Genomic DNA, 20,210 nt, shown 5'->3' with positions numbered 1-20,210 from the left:
GTGCTCGAAAGAGGGTTTTTTTTTAGAGAAACTGTGTCAAGCTAAACGAAGCCAGGGATGTTTAAATGCAAGGTCGCGGACAGAAAAGCATGTCGTCATTTTATCGACGTGCCCTTTAACTCTTCTGCGCAGGCTTAAGTAAAGCAACATAAAACAATTGGATGTTTCATAATCTCAGCAGGAAATGCAAAAAAATATATATATAAGGACAGCACAGGGCGAACCAACGTTTTATGAAAGCGCATTTTGCACACCTTTTAATCGCACACATCAAGTCCCGGCTTTTGGTCGTTGTTCTCGGCTCAGCTGGCCGCTTTTCTCTCTTCAGGGAAGCTGTCATTTTTTTTTCCTCCAACGTGCACGAAGTTGCATAGATTTAATTCACAAATCTTCGTACGAGAAATATACCCGACGCTATTCGACCAAAATAATTAAAGCAAGTGCACTGTGCCTAGAGCGGAGCAGGTTGTGCCATATTTAAACACGCTTTTTCCCAAAGGCGACCGCAATGTAGAACAAATTAGCAAGCGACGTTGGTGTCATTGCAGAAGGTAACCTGAGCGCTTCGTGCCCAACAGTGTGATGTAATTTGTGTGTTTTCAGATTGTCGTCGCTAATTACTTGCTTTTCCACCTCCTGGCTTTTTTGTTAATTCCGTTTTATGCTGTTCACCTGATAAGGTCCATTCCTGTATGAGCCCAAAAAGGTCTCACCTTGTAATGAATGACATTAATCAATAAATAAATCTTTGGCGAGCTAACAGTGCCCACATGAATTGAGCAGGGTCAACCGGGCAAGGACGGACCAGCGGGCCTCCAGGGACGACCAGGGGACAAGGGACCCATGGGGCCGCCTGGACAGCCGGGGCCGCCCGGCATTCAGGGATTACAGGTGATGTGATCTCCCTTCGCTGCGCTGCCAGCCGAGTTATATCTTTTTGTTATTGGAGAAAAGGCTGTCACAGGCAGCCATCCCTAGGAAATCACAGCGTAGACCGTTAAAATCCGATCACTTGATCGGCCGAATTATAAACATTCACTGTCAAGTGAACAGTGGTGCCCACATGACAGTGCACCACTTGTGCTTCTTGCGGCAGGTTCACTGTCCACAAAGTCAGTTTCCACTGAAGGCGTTAGCAAAAGACGGACAGCAGCACGGCGACACGTTTCGCTTAGTTTAGTGCGTTAGGAGGTAGAAATTTTGACACAAGTGAAATGAAATTAACTGCAAAGGAATTTTCCCTCCATTTCCTTCACAACAGCGTTTGCTTCAGAAACGTGCAGCGATAAGTACTTTATTAGATCACGGTTCTAGGAGGAGGAAGGGAAGTTGTAATTAAAAGTATTAGTTCTCGCAGACATCTGGTCCAGCGAACATGAAGCCTGCCCTTCTATTTCATTCTTTCTGCGATCTATATTGATAACTATCGTGCAGTTTTGAGCTCGCGAGTGAGCTATTTCCGAGACAAAGTTTGGCATGGTCGAGCATGTAAAAATATTTTATTTTGTTTTTTAGATGCCTTTTTATTGAGCTGCACTACTCGAAGTGGTATGCGACAACTCCGACGACTAGGGCGCTGTAGGGTTCCAGAACGCCTGCGGAACGGTCGTGAACCATTTCCTTTAGCTGTTATCCTTGTACCTCTCCACTTACTTGGTTAACTTAACTTCGAAAGCCAAATGTACAGATAAAAGGAGGGTGTCTGTATCGAATCCTGCTTCACACCTGTGATCAGTTTCTAGCCCGGTATGAAAGGGATCTAGATACCAGCCTGCAAACTTCAGCGGCATGCTGAATAGTTCGGTTTGTTGACGGCAACCTCGTCATTTTCAAGAGCCCACTTACCAACGCCTCGAAAGAAATGAATCACATCTTCTCAGTGTTCTCCTCCTGCCTTGGAGGCCTCACAATAATGAACAAACGTGTGGCAAATCAGGTTCGGTTCCTGGACTCCATGCTCGTGATAAGACATCATGTGCGGTACGCGCCCCGTTCACAAAAAAGCCTACTCTCGATCTCTTTAACCCATTCAAAGTTGATAAAGCGGGGAATAACATTGAAGAATGTCCTGTGCAGATGAAGTTCGCATCAGGTGAATTCTATTTTCAAATCGCAAATGAGCCCACCCATTTCTATGGGATTTCCAAGAGACCTTCTGTGTAGTCTGCTAGGAAACCTTTAGGATCACGGGGGCTGCAGCAAAAAGCGCCCGGAGATTGACAAAGCACGTATCGCTAGCAATCCTTATGTGCACGACTTGTCACGCATTCTCAAAAAGACAGCGGGAAAGGTCGGCGTACTAGTATTGTTTTCTGCACGAAACAAGCTAGCTGCCTTATGTAAGCAGGTCAGCAATGATATATGTCACAGCACAGTGGGCAAAAAGAAACCAAGAAGCACCAGCGCCGATTAATTGCATGGAAAGCTATTGCCGTCTACGAAATTGCGCTTTCATGTGGCAGGCTATACATAGGACAAACCGGAAGGTGCATCACTGACAGTTTTCGGATCACGCCAATTCACTAGGCGAGACAGCAGATTCTAACCTCGTAATTCACTGTCGCCATTGTGATGGTTGCTATTCTGTGTTAACCTAAACAACACGCATCAAGAAGTATTGTGACCAGCGCACGTGTGAGATATGAGAAGCATTCATGCTTAAGTAAAAAAAAAACAATGAGTAAGCACGCCATCTGTCACCTTTTTCCGCAAGTAAATCGCATTACCAGATCACCAGATTTCTTACATGTGCCTTGCCACTAGATTTTAACTCTCTTATGCACTTGCTATGAATTTTTTTTCTTGCCTGTTCACACTTAGTTTGTTGCTTTTGTGGTCCCTTCTTTCAGATCCCCTTAGCAGCCGGTCCGGTAATTATTTGGTTGCTCTTTTCTTGTCCTCTTGGAATAACATCCGCCAGTTTATAGTCGGCGCTCTTGGTGCCACCTTTCTTGTGTCAAGACGAAAAACATTGGTGCATTCTTCATAAAAATAATGTCGAGCGTAATAAATTACACTCGCTCCCTAATTCTCTCCCTTATTAAAGCAATTCACATCACTAAATTGCCTGACCGGAAAAGCAATTCATGAGATCACAAATAACCAGGAAAAAGTAACTAAGCGCAGTTGGGTTACAGTAATTTACTTAATTCATGTCTGTCAGTTCCACACTTGAAAACGTAAGCCCACTTTCTCTCTCCTTTTTGTTTATGATAGTTCCTCTTCCGTCTTTTCATAATCCTCGTCTTTTCTCTATGATGGAATAAATAGCGATAAGAAACCAGGACGAACAAAGAAAGAGACACCACGAGCGCTCGTGGTGTTTCTTTCATTGTTCGTACTGGTTTCATAGCGCTATATGTTCCGTCATGGCAAACCAACTCGCCCGAACAGCCACTCTGATCTTTTCTCTAGCGTGGCGCGTTTGTGTACAAGTGGCGCTGTGTTGCGGGCTGCAAGTAATATTTTCTCTATGATGAAGAAAATATGAATTGCTAGGGAGCTCTTGGCCGCCTCTTTACGCCCTGTGTAGCAGCGTATATTCGATCAATAAAAATGCGCTCATAGTATCTTGATTCCACAGGCGTTGGGGACTTTGAACATTATTTTCTCATAAAACAGCGCTTAACACTAGGGCTAAGTAGGAGGTTTTAATGCCTTCTGAAAAACCCGACACCCTGTACACTTTTCAGGAGCAAGCACCAGTGACCAGAAACAATATTCGGCAGAATTACAGATGAGAAGCCAGAAGCGGGAAACAATTTAACGGAGATAAGTTCAATATGTAGCCCAGAACTAATGAAAGCAATAAAATATGTACAGTGTAGGAATACACACCAGCTTGAAAATAATACGAGGCAATGAAACATATAAGCGGTAAGACCATAGACTATGTTATGATTGTGTAAGCGCTTGAATACACAGAAAAGAGTGCAAGAGATGACGCATCGCATTTTGCGCGCAGGGTACTCCCGGCAGCCCAGGCCCCGCGGGTGCCACCGGGGAGCGCGGCGAGCGAGGCGAGGCTGGTCCGCCTGGTGTGCGGGGGCCCCAGGGCCAGAGGGGGGCGCAGGGGGCCCCCGGTCCGCAGGGGTCCAAGGGCGACCGTGGAGCAGCAGGGGAGAGGGGAGCCAAGGGCCACCGAGGACTGGTCGGCCTACAAGGCCTGCCCGGACCGGCGGTGAGTCGCCCGGATACCGAGTAACCTGCCTGCCAGGAGTAACTACAATTGTTTTGTTTTTTCATTTATACCACAATCATCATCTCTATGCAGTCCAGGTTGTAAGTTACGCAGCTGTGGCTGGGCAGATGGATGAATGATTATCAGCACCCCTCCGTACCGGGGAGGGCGGGGGGGGGGGGGTGGAAATGTGTCACCTAGCCATTAATTCCTAGCGTGCTCAATATCTTCAAATTAACTGCCAATTCTATGCTGCCTATTTCTAAACTCCTCTCTTGACCTACTCCATCAGTCCTATAGTCGTCTCTTACTTGCTTTTGCTTTTTGAAAATTTAGGACCTCCTTGGCTGTTCGAAGCCACAGTGCTTCTCGACCTCCTGTGGTGGCATCGCGCATTGATGGTTGGAGAGCCTTACACAGTATAAGAATAATATCTTCTATTGTTTCTGCGTCCTGCTTGCAGCAACAGCAAATATCATTCATGGTGTGGAATTCTTGCCTGTAACACTTCTTTAAGCACCACGCTCTAGCCTCGAAAAGTAAAGCACTTTCTTTGAAACTGAAAAAAAAAAACTTTCCCCTTTTAACGTTAGTTTTAGTCGTCCTGTTCTGCTCCAATGTCGGCTGGTCTAGAATTATCTTTTGCCAGTTAGTATTTTCTGGGGGTTCTACTCTGTTTCAAAGTTGTCTTACTGTCGATTTTTTTCGTTTAAGATTTGTATTTATTAGGAATCCATCTATTTCTTCGCCCTCATGTAGTATCAAAACTGCATCGGTATGAGCACATGATAGTTTTTGCCACCCATCGCTACTCATTAATTTCTCTCAACAGCTCTTCGTACTGCACTTTACTTGTTGCCTCACGCGCTTCGAACGCCGACCACCTCATTTCACTTTGAACTGGTTCATTTGTAGTGTTTCCACGTGGCACAAAGCCGAGCCTACCGATTGTCCTGTGCTTCATTTCAAGAGCAGAAGTTGGGGAAGATCCCAAGCATACCACAGCATTTGCAAACGTGAAGCCTGGCTGCTGGCCTTTCAAATCTAAACTGTTACCTAGTGGTGGCCTGTGTATTTCGCTTCTGCAAGATCATTAACTTAACCTGCTGCGTAACTAGCACAATCAACTTTGGCGATAATATAGAAACATTTAGCACACTGTGTACCGTGTTACCGCTATCGTTACCGCTACCGGAGTACAGGGGTCACGACTGCGCATGCGCGACTTTTACCGGAGGCAACCACGATGCCAGTGCCGATGGCTTAATATTTATTTTTGTATTGATTTATTGATACTGCAATCCCGGAGTTGGGCTTTTAGCAGGCAAGGAATAGAAACTAAGCAATTTAACAAAACAAGCAAAAGTAAACAAAAATAACAGCGCAATTTGAAGCATTTCCGCACCGTTGGGAATACAACAATTAGACATATGCCACAGAACAGTGAAATAACAAATGCAGTAGAAACTAGGTGATATGTTAAGAGAACGTCCGCGACCGCTTTAGCACCTCATTGTTACTTAGGTTTTTCCAATCGGAAATAATTCGTGGAAGGAATGAGTATTTAAAGCAGTTATTTCGAATGCAAAAAGGGGTTAAAGTTAGCAGGGGCGCGATTACGGATCAGTCTCAAAATACTGTCTCAATTTTGAGACAGTGACGTCAAAATGACGACACCGAGTAATGCCGACCGCCGAATCGGCCAATGCGGAGCAAGGAGGCGGTGGGCTCCGCCCCGAAACCACTATTCGCACGACAAGGGACCGTAGACTAATGTTTTGCAGTAAAGACGCAGTGAATAAAAACGAGTAATGTTTTATTTTGCTAAGAAACTGTATTTCAAACCCAACAGCACCAAGCAAAAGAAGCAGTGTTTTCATTTTTGCAATTAAGTTTGCTGTTCAGTCACTTTTTTTGCCGCTAAGGTGTGCTGTCAGCGGTATAGCGTGAACATGTTAGTCTGAAAATGAACAAAAACACAATAAAGAAAACAAGTAATGTTTTATTTTGGTTGTAAACTTTGGTGCAATCTCAACAACACGAGGGAAAAATAGAAGCATTCTCAGTTTTTCAATTAAATTTGCTGCAGGTTAACTTCTCTTGCCATGAGGGCGCGCTGGCAGTGGCATAACGTGAACATGGCGGCCTGCAAGAAAACAGCTGATTCCATGGCTAGTTCCTGTTTTTTCGCGTGTCGTCTAAAATCAAGGTACTTTGCGGATGTCTTAAGTGCGCAGAAAAATCTGATTGAAGGCAGTGAATGCTACGGGCCTGCCGAGATCAACGTACAAGCAGCGCTCGGCTCGAAAATCGACGAAGACAACTTTAGTCTGTGTTCTCGGTCGGCGCCTATCGATCACCGAGTGACGTGTGGTTCTGTTTATTTTCTTTAGAAAATACCAGAAAACCGTGAATCATCACATAGAAGCAACTGCCGACAGACAGGTGCAGCTGCTGATAGCTTGCAATCTCGGTGCGGGAAATGAGAGCCGACACGGCCTGCCTCTGTGGCAGCACTCTTCTGCCTCGTAACCAAGTGTTGCCGCCCACATCGGGCTAAGCACTTGATGTTCCGTTTGTATTTTTGTAGCTCCGTTCGGTTTATGTTCAGTTGTTGCCGTAGTTTCTTTTTTTTCCTGTGCAAGATGCAGAAATTGTGATGTTTATGCTCCACTTTGTTTAGAGAGAAAGGAAGCACTTGACTTGATAACTTTGCTATTGTCACCGAGGAGAGAACGGGCTTGTTCGATTCACGTTATTTACTGATCATGTAGTGGATCCAGGGTCAACATGGAAAGAAGTAGTTTGCTTGTATAGAGGCTAATTGCAACTGGGCAGAAAGTTGAGCAAGTTTGTTCATGTTTCCTGGTACACAGCGCTTGAATTGCATATGATCCAGGGCAGTGAGGTAGGTAGGACAGGGCAGTGATGTGTAATATTGTATTTTGCTCAGCAGGCGGAGTGATGTTGGTATAACTGGGTTTGGTGAGGGCAGTGTTTGAAGGGCTTTAAATACTTTGCATAGCTTCTAACATGCACTTCCTTTCAGGTCGGAAGACCACTTGTTTTTTTTTTTTTTAAATTATGGTCCATCATATCTGAGACACCCTGTATACAGGCCACTCCAGTTTGAAAGGGAACAGCCAGTTGAAAATGACTAGGACATTAAATACCTAGGCGAAAAGTAGCTTGACAGCAGTTGCACTTATCACACATATTATATGATAGCACAAGGAGCTTGTCCGGCCATTCGGCATTGTCACCGTCTCGTGTCATCATGGACAAGACTTCATAGCCCTGTGTTACGCAAACCAAGCTAGGTGTCAGTTATGGGGCAATAACCGAGTGCTCAAAATTTCCCACAATGGAGCTGCCTGTATATTCTTAGAGCTGTAGAGCATTTCCAGTAACGGTGTTGCATGATTTGTGATTGTAAACTAACCTCTAATCACACACCATCTCCTTGATGATGTGTCTGTGATGGTTACACATCTTTGTCTATCAGTGAAGATGTTCTAGTCATTCAGCAGTCATTGTAGCCACTGCACCTTACAATCTTTATTATGCATTGTTGTACAGCAATCTCCTTGCAGTAGGTACAGCTTTTAGCACAGAGCGAAACCCCTAGCCACACACCATTACGCTAAAAGCTTAGCTTTGGTATTTACACTACTTCTATGTGCCAAAATGTTTTGTAGTCCGGAAAATGCATCATGTACACTGTACTATGCCATATTTATTGTACAGGTAGCCTCTGTATGAAAGAAAACATGCACTTTGAACTCAATTTTTCAGATTTTTTTTCTTAACTGCACTCAGAAATGCCATACGGTAATTGTACATCAAGGTAAAGTATGCTTGTATGTACACTGCCTTTTCTGCAATAGAAACACTCGTGTCAAATGCTGTGCCTAAAAAAATAAACGCGCTTACTGAATGTATGATGCAATAAAAAACAGCTTTTTGATTCCAACAAGCATCACAAATATTTCATGCCTTATTCCAGCACTACACGTTTGGTTCATGCATGTTCGTCACACAGGTAATGACCACAGGCACTCCACCAAGCTGGAAGGAGACAGCAGAGAAGGGGCAGGTGGGCTGGCATAAGCATTGACAAAAGAGAGTTCAAAATGATGCTTTTCAGAAATTGGGCGAGCTGCTTCAACACCTTTTCCGTCTTCAGGAAGAGACTGTGCAACACGCTGCTGAGGGACTGGAAGATATACTAGCAAACACACTGAAAATGAAGTGGCAGCCGGTTGGGGGCACTTGTTTGTCACTGCTGGCTTCTCGCTGCACACAGGTTGGCCAAGGGCACATCACACAATTGCTCACACACTTGCAGATGTGTGTTGTGCAATGACACAAGGAAATGACAGTGGCAACAGGGGAAGAGTGCCTGATATGACTCTCTATGCCAGCATGGTGAGTCGTCTCTGGACGCTAGATTTTCCATCGCAACTGCCGCTGCACCATCCCTCGGTACGCCTTCCTCTGGAGACGGGTCGTCCTAGAGAGGCCAAAAGTACAGCACCGCATGCTCTTCTCAGGAGGCAGGTGAGGAGGGATCCTGTCTGTACGAGGCAGCCACCATTTAGAGGTGGCCCGTTGTTATCTGGGTCAGAGGTAGTGTCGCCTGCACCCTCTGCTGATATGGGCACATCCAAACAGAGGCTGTGAAGTGCAGCACGTGCGGTGATGATGCGCACTGTCCACTTCCACTGGCAATGGTGCATCCGGTGTCCTTGAAAGCAACGGAAGCAGCTCTTCGGCACACCAATACAGCGCTCAGCCACAAATTGTGTGAAAGCATGTGGCGTGTTGTACAGGCCTTCTGCTGAGTCAGGTCTGTAATGTCATGCATCTGGTGCAGGCAGCCATGGCTCCAGTGGGTAGACATAGTCTCCTGCATAACAAAAAATGATGCAGCTAAGCATGTCCTTTCTCAGTGATCTCAACAGCATTACAGGACACTCTGCTATACAGTAGAAAACTCACGCCAAGTAGCCCACATCCAGGCTTTGCTGAATATGACATTCAAGAGCATACATACATGCAGGATTTAGATGTATAAGTGAGCACTACTGTAAGGTCAGTCTTTTACCACCATATTCATATAAATGATGCGCTATGATTGCCTACAAAACACAAGCGCTGTCAGGTGCATTTTGCTTTGGTTTCTTCAACAGGAAAGGCTATGCATTTCAACAATGTAATATGTGTCCTGTGTTTCTGCTGCAATTATATTTAACAAAAGGAAAGGGTGGCAATACACTTTGTCATACTGTAAAGTGTCTGCATTTGTGTAACTGTCCAGACTGATTCTTGTAGCTTTAGCAGATTCGGCCAAATGCATAGTGCTGGAGCTCAATAGATGTGACTGAGTTCGCCCGACGGGTGACACGGATATTTTACTGCTTACCCAGAAAAAAAATCACCGTCGTCCAGCAGGCCTTCCTCTGCCTCGGAATGCCGCCAGACAAACGCGTCGCGGAAGGATCCGGGTCAGCGCGAGTCCACGGCCAGGATGCACATGTTCGCGCCACAGATCTGAGAAAAAACAAGCACAACCCGTACTCACTCTCGCTGCCGAGGCCCGCACTTGTAGCTCATGCACTTGTAGCACTTGAACTCATGCGGTCAAAAATAGTGGCCGAGGTATACTCACTATTACGTCCGCAGCGTAGAACCGCTTGCGGCTCGTTCGCAGCACTGCCCCCAGACTCCTTGATAGTGATGAGTGCCCAATCGACACACCCGACGACGCCGGAGATGCTGCCGCGGCGAACGTTTAGGCAAAGGACGCCCTCCTTCGCCGCCGCCTTCTCCTCGGGTCTCCTCGGAAAGCGAACACCCCCCTTCTGTGACCCAACGTTGACATTGGTCTCCGCTGCCCGCCGCAAAGGCTTGTTCACAGTCGGTTGGGCTGCGCCGACGTTTTCTTCATTTCCAACGGCGCCTTGAAACCCACCGGAGGCGAAGAAGCGCATCGCGCACAGCACCTGCCGCTCCACTGACAGCGCACTCACCCGCGCACCTCCCAGTTCAACGGCGAGTTCGTCGCACAGACACTGCGCAGTCTCCTCGAAATAACTCTCCCGCGCGTCAAAGTCGTCTTCGCACCCTGCGACACCGTTGCTCGCGCGGTCACCCGCGTATACGACGATGTAAACAGCCGCCATTTTCTGTCTCAAACGTGTTGATACTACTTTTTCCAGTCTCAAAAAATCGTCTCAATCTGCCCGCATAATTAGATGGTCAACGTCACCACTTCTGCGCCATTTACGACGTCAGTCAGTGACGAAAACAATCAAAATGGCCGCCGCCCACGGCCGACCAATAGGAGAGAGGCAAATGATACACTTTTTGAGACAGTTTCGATTGAGACTGATCCGTAATCGCGCCCCTGGTGTCGTTGTCGCGTCGCATATCTAGACGAAAAAAACAAGCAAATCGGTGAGTTCCTTTTTGTAGTGTCTTTTAATTAATCGATACATAAGTTTAAGTCGTGCACAACGATTTCGCTAAGTTATTGTCGGAATAACAGAATGGATTAAAACAGGCGTCACTGATGTTCGTCGGTAATTGTTATATTTGTATCGTGCCGCCCTCTTTTAAACCTTCTCTATTTTATTCATGTTAGTTTGTGTGAACGAGTCCCAAATGATAGCAGCATAATCTAAGGCAGGCAGAACAATACAATTGTAAGCAAGTAAGCGAACAGTTTGGGTAGACAACCGCAATTCTCGTGTCAAGAAAAACAGTTTACGAAAAGCGTTACACGTTATGAAGTGAATATGTTTATTCCAACTATAGTCGCATACAACTTAAGTCTGCAGTGAAGCTCCGCCCACATTCAGGGCCGCCGCACAGAATTCCTCCACGACAAAAGAGTAGTCCGTTGTTAAAAATTTTCTTTTTACTAAACAAGGAGCAAACCACAAAAAAAAAATTCTAAGCTCTAAAATTTTGATAACTGGCTCGTTTATTAAAGCCAAAAATTAAAAAGCTGATTTCGTATACTGTTGTGATTGGCTAGCGGAGTAAAACAAGACGCCGCGGACCGTGGCAGAATGTTAACAACTGCTGTTTTCTTTTTAAGTTTTATCCTACTATAAGAGTGCTAGTGACTCAGGGCACTAGGCACCTTGCGGAGTGCCGCAGCGGTTAAGCAATTCGCCACTGCACTGGCAGGTCGCTGTTTGCCGACAACCAGGCAGACCTCTCCTGTTCCATTAAAGATTTCCTCCTCCTCCTCCTCCTCCTCCTCCTCCCAGAGCACTAGATATTTATATTCTGTAATTTCTGTCAGTGTCATACTGTTAATACAATAATCGAAAGGTAAGACTTTCTTTTTGTGATTCTCATTTGCACAGCTTTTTCAAAGTTGATGGACATTTTCCATGCTTCACACCATGCGAAAAATGTTTGCTTGGCACTATATAGTAAGAGCTGATCGGAGATATTTGTTACTTCTGTATAAATAACACAATCATCAGCGTAAAGTCTAATTTTCACCGGAATGTTAGCGACAATATCATTAATATAAATTAAAAACAACAAAGGCCCAAGCAGAGAGCCGTGAGGGATGCCGAAGTAAACTGTAAGCCTGTCATCAGAATTATCATTAAAAACAACAATTTGTTCTCTGTTTGAAAGAGGCTGAAATTCATTTTACTAATTGTTCGTTATGAAGTGCCATGTCCAAATTATAAGTTAACTTTTCGTGAGTAACCTTATCAAAAGCTTTCGAGAAGTCCATAAATACGGCATCAATCTGCGTTACGTTGTTCATTGACGAGGCAAAATCATGTATAGAACGTTTGTCCGTAAAGTTCCGAGACGAAGTCCATTAAAAAATGCGTTTAACACTCAATCATTTCTGCAGCCCCCCTTCGAAATAGTCTCCCTAGCAGTCTATACACAGCTTCCAACGCTTGCCGACGTCCTGGGAACAGTTGTAAAACGCTTCTTTTCGCAGGGCTGTCATCTCTTTGGTCGCGGCGTCTTGAATGGCCTCCACGCTCACCATCCAGCGACCTTCTAGAGCTCTCCTCACAGGAGGAAACAGGAAAAAAATCGCATGGGGAGAGGTCAGGAGAGTATGGTGGATGGGGAATAACAGTAATTCTGTGCTTGGCGAGAAATTTTGTCACGCTGAGAGCAGTGTACGGACTTGCTCTATCGTGGAGAAGGCTCCATTGTCCAGATGCGCATAAGTCAGGGCGACGGCGCCGCAGTGCGTCACGCATGTGTTGGAGCACGCGGATATAAAACTCCTGATTCACTGTGTGCCCGTGTGGGACGAACGCGTGGTATATGACACCTCTGGCATCGAAAAAAACTATCAGCATCGTCTTTGTTTTCGCTTCTGTCACCGCACCTTTCTCGACGCCGGAGAGCTTGTGGACCACCATTCGGTGCTCTACCTCTTTGTTTGAGGATCGTATTGAAAACACCATGTTTCGTCTTCAGCAATAATGCTGTCGAAAAATGCACCATGCTTCTCTGCCTCGGAAAGTAAATCAGCGCTCACTGATGCCCGCGTGTCCTTCTCGTCCTGTGTGAGGTAGCGTGGCACAAGTCTGGCATTCAGCTTTCGTTTCTCCATGTCACGCAAAATTTGGGCCCATGTTGTCTTTCTAATGTCGAGAGCATCTGATAGCATGCGGACTGTAATGGTGCAGTCTTGCTGTACGGTTTCCCTGATCCGAGAAGGTTGTTTTCATTCCGGGAGGTTGAAGGGCGCCCCTACCTTCCCTTAAAAAAATTTCCTTAGACAGTCCATAGACTGTCTATGGAATTTAGTCCAAGAAGTCTATAGACTGTCTATAGACAAACCAGTCTATAGACAGACCAGTCTATAGACCAGTCTATAGACAATCTTTAGATTTATGGCCATGCACTTTTAGTAGACTTTTGTCTATAGACGGTCCATAGACAAATGTCTACTGAAAGTAGATAGGTCAATAGACAGTCTATAGACACAGATCCATAGACTGTCTATAGAAGATTATAGATTTACGGCCATACATTTCCTATAAACTTCTGTCCATAGACCGTCTATAAACAAATGTCTACTGATAATAGACACAGGTCTATAGGCAGTTTATAGATGATCTATAGACTTAGGCCATACACTTCCTGTAGATTTCTGTCTATAGACAAAAATCTACTGGTCCAGTAGACATATGTCTATAGAGTGTCTATAGACATTCCACAGTTATGTGGCCTGGCAATGCTGTAGATATTTGTCTATAGACAGTCTATAGAGCTCTGTCTAAAAAACCTTAATAGACCATTGTCTGTAGACTGCCTATAGACAGTCTACAACTTGAAAAAGGTCACCACACGGTCTTCACAAATGGCATGACGATCAGTATACTTACAATTTAGTTTATTTCCAAGCTATGCAGACAAGAAATATGCAATACATGCATCATAAGAATGCACCATATAAAAATAAATGATAAAAGTAATGGTCCGAATATAGTTTCCTCAGAAGCAATCTTGCGATCTGTTGTCTGCAGTCAGTCATCCGGGCATGTTGACCTGTACAAAGGAAGAAAAAAAATAAGAGGAACTGAAAAAAAAATTTCCACTCCATCTCTACAAATGTGCTTTACAACACAAGGCATATATATCCTGGCTATCCCATTCAAGAAAGCTAGTCGGTGTTTGGTTTGGTTTTATGTGGTCCAAAAACCCAAGGTGACTCAGGCTATGAGAGGCACCGTAGTGAAAGGTTGCGGAGTAATTTCAGCCACCGGCGGTTTCTTACCATGCAGTGACATTTCATAGAACACAGGCCTCTAGCATTTTGCGTCTATCAAAATGCGACAGGCTAGACCAGGATCGAACCTGCATCATTCAGGTTGTAGTAGTAGTACAGTTTATTTGGAACAAAAATATACAAAATTTGTCCTGGGTGAGCAGGCTAATGGCATTTTCGCCTGATGAGGCCATCCCACCCCTGACAGCAGTGGCAACCACTATAGGCATATTCGAACACATTTGCAGTACAGTACATCGTACAACAACCAATATGTATGCAAGCACACAAAACAAAACAAATGAACAACCCTGAGGACTGTGTGCATGCTTCTGTATATGGAAAAAAAAGGTTTACAGATTCCCGAATACTATTTACACGTACAACACCCCCAAATATCATCCATGACACAAAAGAAATTCTTTGACTTATTCCATTAGGTATGTACATATGTCTTAGTGTTTTCTTTAGGTAGTGATGGTTAGATTGGTAATACTTCAAAGATGGCTGGATATTTATTCAATAAATTTGCTATTTGCATACATAATCTCACATCACCATAGTTGGTGCGAGATCGGAGCACCTGTATTTTATCTTCCCTAAGGAGATGTGGAGTGTTTCTTTCTGTATTGAACCTCAATATTTGAATGGTGTAACATATACTGGTGCACGATTCCCAGAAATAACTTATATTTGAATAGCTTACTGATCTCTAGTATGTCATAGATCTTAAAGTATGGCAAGCAATGTTCTATTTTTGGAATTTTCGAATACCACATATTGAGCACTTCTGCAGAGGGTGCAGCTAATCAAGGTTTCTTCGTGTTGTGTCTAACGATATCAGGGAGCAGTATGTTAAACGTGAATGAAAGAGAGCATAGTAAGTTTGTTGCCTCACTGGCAACCTGTTTAATATGCTAAAAACACGTTAAGTTCAACTCGGAGAGCTTCTGTGTGCGAATTCCAGAGAAAATTTTCATGAAAGATAACACCTAGAAAGCAAATCCTCTTAGACTGGTTGATAATGTTATTCCTGAACTTTAGTTTGAACTCACTATCTGTTTTGCTACCTTTAGGCTTGAAAATCAGGTATTCCATCTTGTTTATCTTTAGGTCTAGTTTATTAAAGGTTAACCAAAAGTCTAAATAGTGAAGCCATTCATTTGCTTCCCTGTAAACGAAGCTTTTATTAAAACCTGAAAAAAAATACATTAGTGTCATCTGCATGTAATACCATTTCAGAGCAGCCTGGGGTGTTTACAATATCACTCATATATATCAAGAATAATATGGGGCCTAGAATGAATCCCTATGGAACTCCGTATTTAATAGTGCCTCGATCAGATTCGGTGCTCTTTATTGTGGTGTATTGCTCCCTGCAAATTAAACAGCTTTTCATAAGGGCATGCGTTGTACCTTGGATTCCATAGAACGGTAGCTTTATTAATAATATATCATGATGGACAGAATCAAAGGATTTCCTGAAATCTAGAAATAAATGCAAAGTGAGCTTTCATTTCTTAATGTTGTCAAGAATTTTCCGTTTAATATAAAGTAAAGCAGTTTTAGTTGCTTTATTCTTTCTGAATCCAAACTGCTTGTTTACTATCAAGTTATGCGGAGTGAGGAAATCGACAATTCTTTTGTTCATTATGTGTCCAGCAACTTTTGAAAAGACTGAAAGCACTGACATTGGTCTATAGTTGTTCAAGTCTTCAAAAGCACCACCTTTATGAATAGCTGGAACACGCGCAAGCTTCATTTGGTTTGGAAATATCCCTACTTGAAGTATGCAGTTGCATATATGCGTAAGGACTGGAGTTATCAGTGCAGCTACAGCTTTCACGGGGGGAACTTTCACATCATCGTAGGCTGATGCACAGTTGTCCTTCAGCGTCATGATTATGTTGAGGACTTCTTTGGTGCAAGTTGGAGCGAGAAATACAGCTTGAGGACATTGAACATTCATGTATTGTTCACACGATAATGTACCATGAATATCATTTGAGGCACCAACTTCTACAAAGTGCATGTTGAAAAGGTTTGAAATGTTTTCGTCAGTTCAGCCCTGTGTAGGTAATGCACAGCGGTAATGTCGTCTTGTGTAATAGCCTTAACTTGCAGCTTTTCTACAATCTCATTTACTTTGTTTAGCAAGTCCTCATCCTGGGTTTCAGTCAATATATGAAGCTCTAGGGTTAGAAAGCGACTACGCCACTCCAAATCATCTAGGTCCTGCTTCAGCTGAGTTATATCACTACCTACATTGTTAGATTCCAGCCCTTCAACTCGCTTCGTTAGTTGTTTTGTAGTTTTTTCTTGACCAGTCAGGTGGTTCTCAAAGTCGTCAAACTTATCAGAGAGCAACTGCATTTGCGTCTCAAATGCATCAAACGTTTTTGACAAAGGCAAAAGAGCATCAAGCTTCGTTTCAGTCTGCAGTAATTTGAGTATCACGTTGGAATCATGCTGGGAATTTTCTGTGGTGCTTGCGCCCTTGTGGTTGCCTCGACAAGTCACATTTCCATGCTTTCTTTTTGGCTTCGCGCTTAGCATTGAAAGATTCTTCTGTTATTCCCGCACATGCACCACAATAAAAATTAAATTTGCACCCTGAGCATGTTGCAAAGATGCTATCAGTGAGTGGAAGATGGCAAGCACAACAACGAGCTATAGTACGCTCAGATCTTTTACAAAAAACCCATCCACTTAGGAGCAGCGCCGACATAAAAGGAAAACAAAATCACATTCAGTGAGGCATAATTATGCACAAACCTGCACAAAGGCAGAGACGGTTACATGATGCTCGCAGTTACGGTCACCACTGGCAAGTGAGGTCCCAATGGAAGGAATCTTCTTTTATAGCCCACAGTGAACCGTTGATGCTGTGCCGGATTTCCGGGTGACACCGACGACCACGCCTTCCTGGTCCGCTGCTCGAGACTACCGTCCGTCTTCAGGGCACGTGCGATGACCAGTGAGATGTACGGCTGCACAGTGGGTAATCTGCACAAAGGCAGAGACGGTTATGTGATGCTCGCAGTTATCGTCGCTACTTTGCAGTGGTGACGATAACTTGACGTAGCTTTACATAACATAACTGACGACTTGGCATAACTTGAGCACCTGAAGAACACGATAACCACTGAGCCATCGCGCCGGATTCATCATTTCAGTAAATATGCATGACAAATTCTAGGTGGCTGTCATAAAACATTGTAACTAATATCCACATTCCGTGCAGCACTCTACCTCTACACTAAATACCTAATGCGAATACTGACCTCTGTATGCATTCCCTTTATATTAATTGCATAAGAATACTTAGAAAACTTGTGCCACTTATCATTGACTCGCTAAGAGCTGTTGAGATTGCTGCTCCATAAAACGTACATTCAGTGCTCCTTGCAAAAGAATCCCAACTGGAGAATATTCAAGCATTTATTCTTATACACGCTATTGAACAAGCGCTTCAAAATACCAAAATACCCTGCATGAAGCCTGGTACGTACGCCGATACTGAAACGGGCACAAGCCATGCAAAACCTACCAGGCAGAGTGCGAACCAGTTCACCACGGTTTTCCGCCCACAACTTGAAACACTAAGACGAAACAGCATACTCATACACCAGAGTGCGCTCTTTGGAACGAGCGGGTTACAGCGCTTCCATGCCGTGCTCATTATCCAGAAAAACTCAAACAGCACATAGTGGCTGCAGCAGCGCTATTTCATAACCATACGTGAGCTTCAGACAACAAGCTCATTATTGTAAGGATGAAATGCAATCTCAAATTCAGTTAAGTTTTTACTTCAAGTGCAGCCCAGACAGAGCAGTAAAAAGGAGACACTTGCATGCAGGTACCCTAACCTAACGCTGAAAGAAAAATCAACGAAAGCAACGGACACGCTCGAAGTAAGAATTATTTCATTGAAACAATTAACGTGTTCATCAAAAGGCGCAGCATAATAAAGCAGCGCGAGCAGAATTCCATTCGTGGCGCAAATAAGCGCCAAGTTACATTGGCGTTTCTGTAATGTAGCAGTCTGAGATCAGAAACGCATACTCTGCCTCTCGCACAATTGGTACTGAAGAAATTTGTGCACGCGTAAGCGGGGTTCATGAACGAGCCTCTTGGAACGAAATGTAGCCATCTCTTGTCGAGGCAACCTTTACTCAGCTTTCGAAATGAATTTCCCGCAGGCCAGCGGCGGCGGCCAACAGCTCGGATAACAGGGAGGGACGAATCCTTACGTGTGCAACGAAAGGGGAGACGGGATGCAGCTCGTAGGCTCTTCGCGGTGTTTGTACACGCTCGCCATTTGCGCCGGCAACCACATTTTTTTCAACCATCACTCTATTAGCATTCCTCCACCGCCGCTTCACTAAAACTTTGACAAACGCCTCTAACGCATAGTTTCATTTCGGCCTTCACTAACGGGCTAAACGATATTTCTGGCTGTGCACCTACCTTTCAACACGGAAAAGCCAGTAGAGAGCTCGCGAGGAGGGCTTACCGTCCCGGGTTTCGCACCGAGTGCCTTTCCGCGCGTCAGGAAAGACATAGCGGCACAGACGTAAGCGCATTATTCGAGAACATGGTGGCTGCCGCTGCTCACACAAACGCGCGTACGAACGCCGCTTACAAAAGTGGATAGGAAATTTGTCGCTGCGCACATAATCTGCTCTGCACACACAGCACTGCCTAGAGTGGTAAGGAGAGCAAATGAATAAAAATAATCGTGTAGACTTACCGTAAGTGGACGATTAAGTTGAATTTCAATCAAAACGTAATCCACGAGAGAAAACGCCGCCGACACACTGGCGCACACAGTTGTTTGCTGCCCGGATGATTTTCCGCAGTCTCCGGGCAAAATGGGTAAAAAGTTAAACAGAAACCAATTTCACGGTCATTATTATGTCTATATTGGTTGCACTCTTGCCAAGTGTAGCTTGCTCTAGTATCCAAGATCACAAAGGGTCATTGGTTTAAAGCATAAATTCTTCACTCGCGCTTTAAAGACCTTTTTGCTTTCGCGAAAACCAAAACCGAAACCTTACTACTTTCGGTCTGTTCGATTCGCCTGCACTCCCTGCACCAGTTCTGTAAAGTTCCGCAGCGGTGCCGTGGCGGTGCCGCGAGCGTGCAGCGCCAGTTCCAGCAGTTCAAGAGTTGCCTACTTCCAAAACGAATGGTCGAGTGCAGGCCTGGTCGTCTGGTAGCCTTGGCGTCGCCACCAAATCGCAGCCAGCAGCGTGGCGCCCAAATCAACGGCCGCCAACATCCCGAACCGCGCGAAGAATTTTCAAACAGCACATCGCAGCGAAGTGTTGCCATGACTCAACCTCGATGCAACCTCACGGCAGCTAAGCGAAACGCACGTGTGTTCTTTTACTGAACACGACTGAGGTGTGCGCGCGCCGGCTTGCATGCTAAGCGGTTGTTGCAACAACGTGCATCATGCGCTGCATGCACGTGTTTACTCTTTAGTTGACATAACCGGCTTCGACTACTAATATGACTTTATTAGTAGAAAGGAAATACGCCGGTTAAGAGTCCGTCGAGAGCAGGATGGTCGAGAGATGCAGGTGCCGGCGAGGGACGCCGTCCGCACCTCCGTCGCCGCCTTCTCGGGTGGTCACTCACGTTCCATGAGAGTCGGCGGGCCCGTGTGAGGCACTGTTATCATCGACGAGTGGAATAGTTTCAGTATATCCGCCGTTTATCGCAAAGCGCAAGCCACCGTCGCGCAAGCCGTCGTCTGCTTCCATGGCGGCTGCAGCTGCACCGTTTCGGCTCCGACCATTGAGGAGGTGCACAGTTTTCCTGCACTTTCCTGAACAAGACCTGCACAACGTCTGCACTTTTTTGAAACGAATGGCGTCGTGCAGACGGCGCCATCTTGCACCGCTGAAACGAATGGCGAAGTGCAGCACCGCGAGAACCAGTTCACGTAGTGCAGGCGAATCGAACGGACCTTTTGTCCATGCCCGGCGCATCTCCCATCGAATAGTATGTGGCGCCCTTTTCAAATAATTATAATGCTGCATAGCATAACGTTTTTTTTTTTTGGCGTGTGCTCGTGTTTGGAAAACCGGTATGGACAACAGCGTGTTATCGCCTCCGATGCAGCAGGTGTACGGCGAAGAACGAAAATATACTGGGTTTCTGATTGTTGAGTTGCATCACTTTTTCACGTGAATGCAAACTGCAAAGGTATAAATGGCATATCTTAATTCCGCAGAGAACCATGAT

General features: G+C 44.9%; 1 protein-coding gene and 1 long non-coding RNA gene across 2 annotated transcripts in view; one reads left to right on the top strand and one right to left on the bottom strand.

Annotated features, from left to right (window-relative positions):
* LOC144094168 (uncharacterized) overlaps nt 1-20,210 on the top strand; it is a 459,487-nt gene that overhangs the window by 370,594 nt on the left and 68,683 nt on the right. The window contains exons 37-38 of the mRNA XM_077628085.1: nt 784-891; nt 3,965-4,180. Of these exons, the coding sequence (XP_077484211.1) occupies nt 784-891; nt 3,965-4,180 (324 nt within the window). The remainder of the gene's footprint in view (nt 1-783; nt 892-3,964; nt 4,181-20,210) is intronic.
* Nucleotides 13,604-18,793, bottom strand: LOC144094169 (uncharacterized). Its single transcript, XR_013306462.1, has 3 exons — nt 18,709-18,793; nt 16,731-16,961; nt 13,604-13,735 (listed from the first exon to the last, which is right to left on the bottom strand). It is a non-coding gene; the product is annotated as an uncharacterized LOC144094169 (long non-coding RNA).

The sequence above is a fragment of the Amblyomma americanum genome, chromosome 6, assembly GCF_052857255.1.
Source record: "Amblyomma americanum isolate KBUSLIRL-KWMA chromosome 6, ASM5285725v1, whole genome shotgun sequence".
NCBI lineage: Eukaryota > Metazoa > Arthropoda > Arachnida > Ixodida > Ixodidae > Amblyomma > Amblyomma americanum.
Note: the sequence above shows the minus strand (reverse complement) of the source record. Positions and strands in the feature narration are given on the sequence as shown.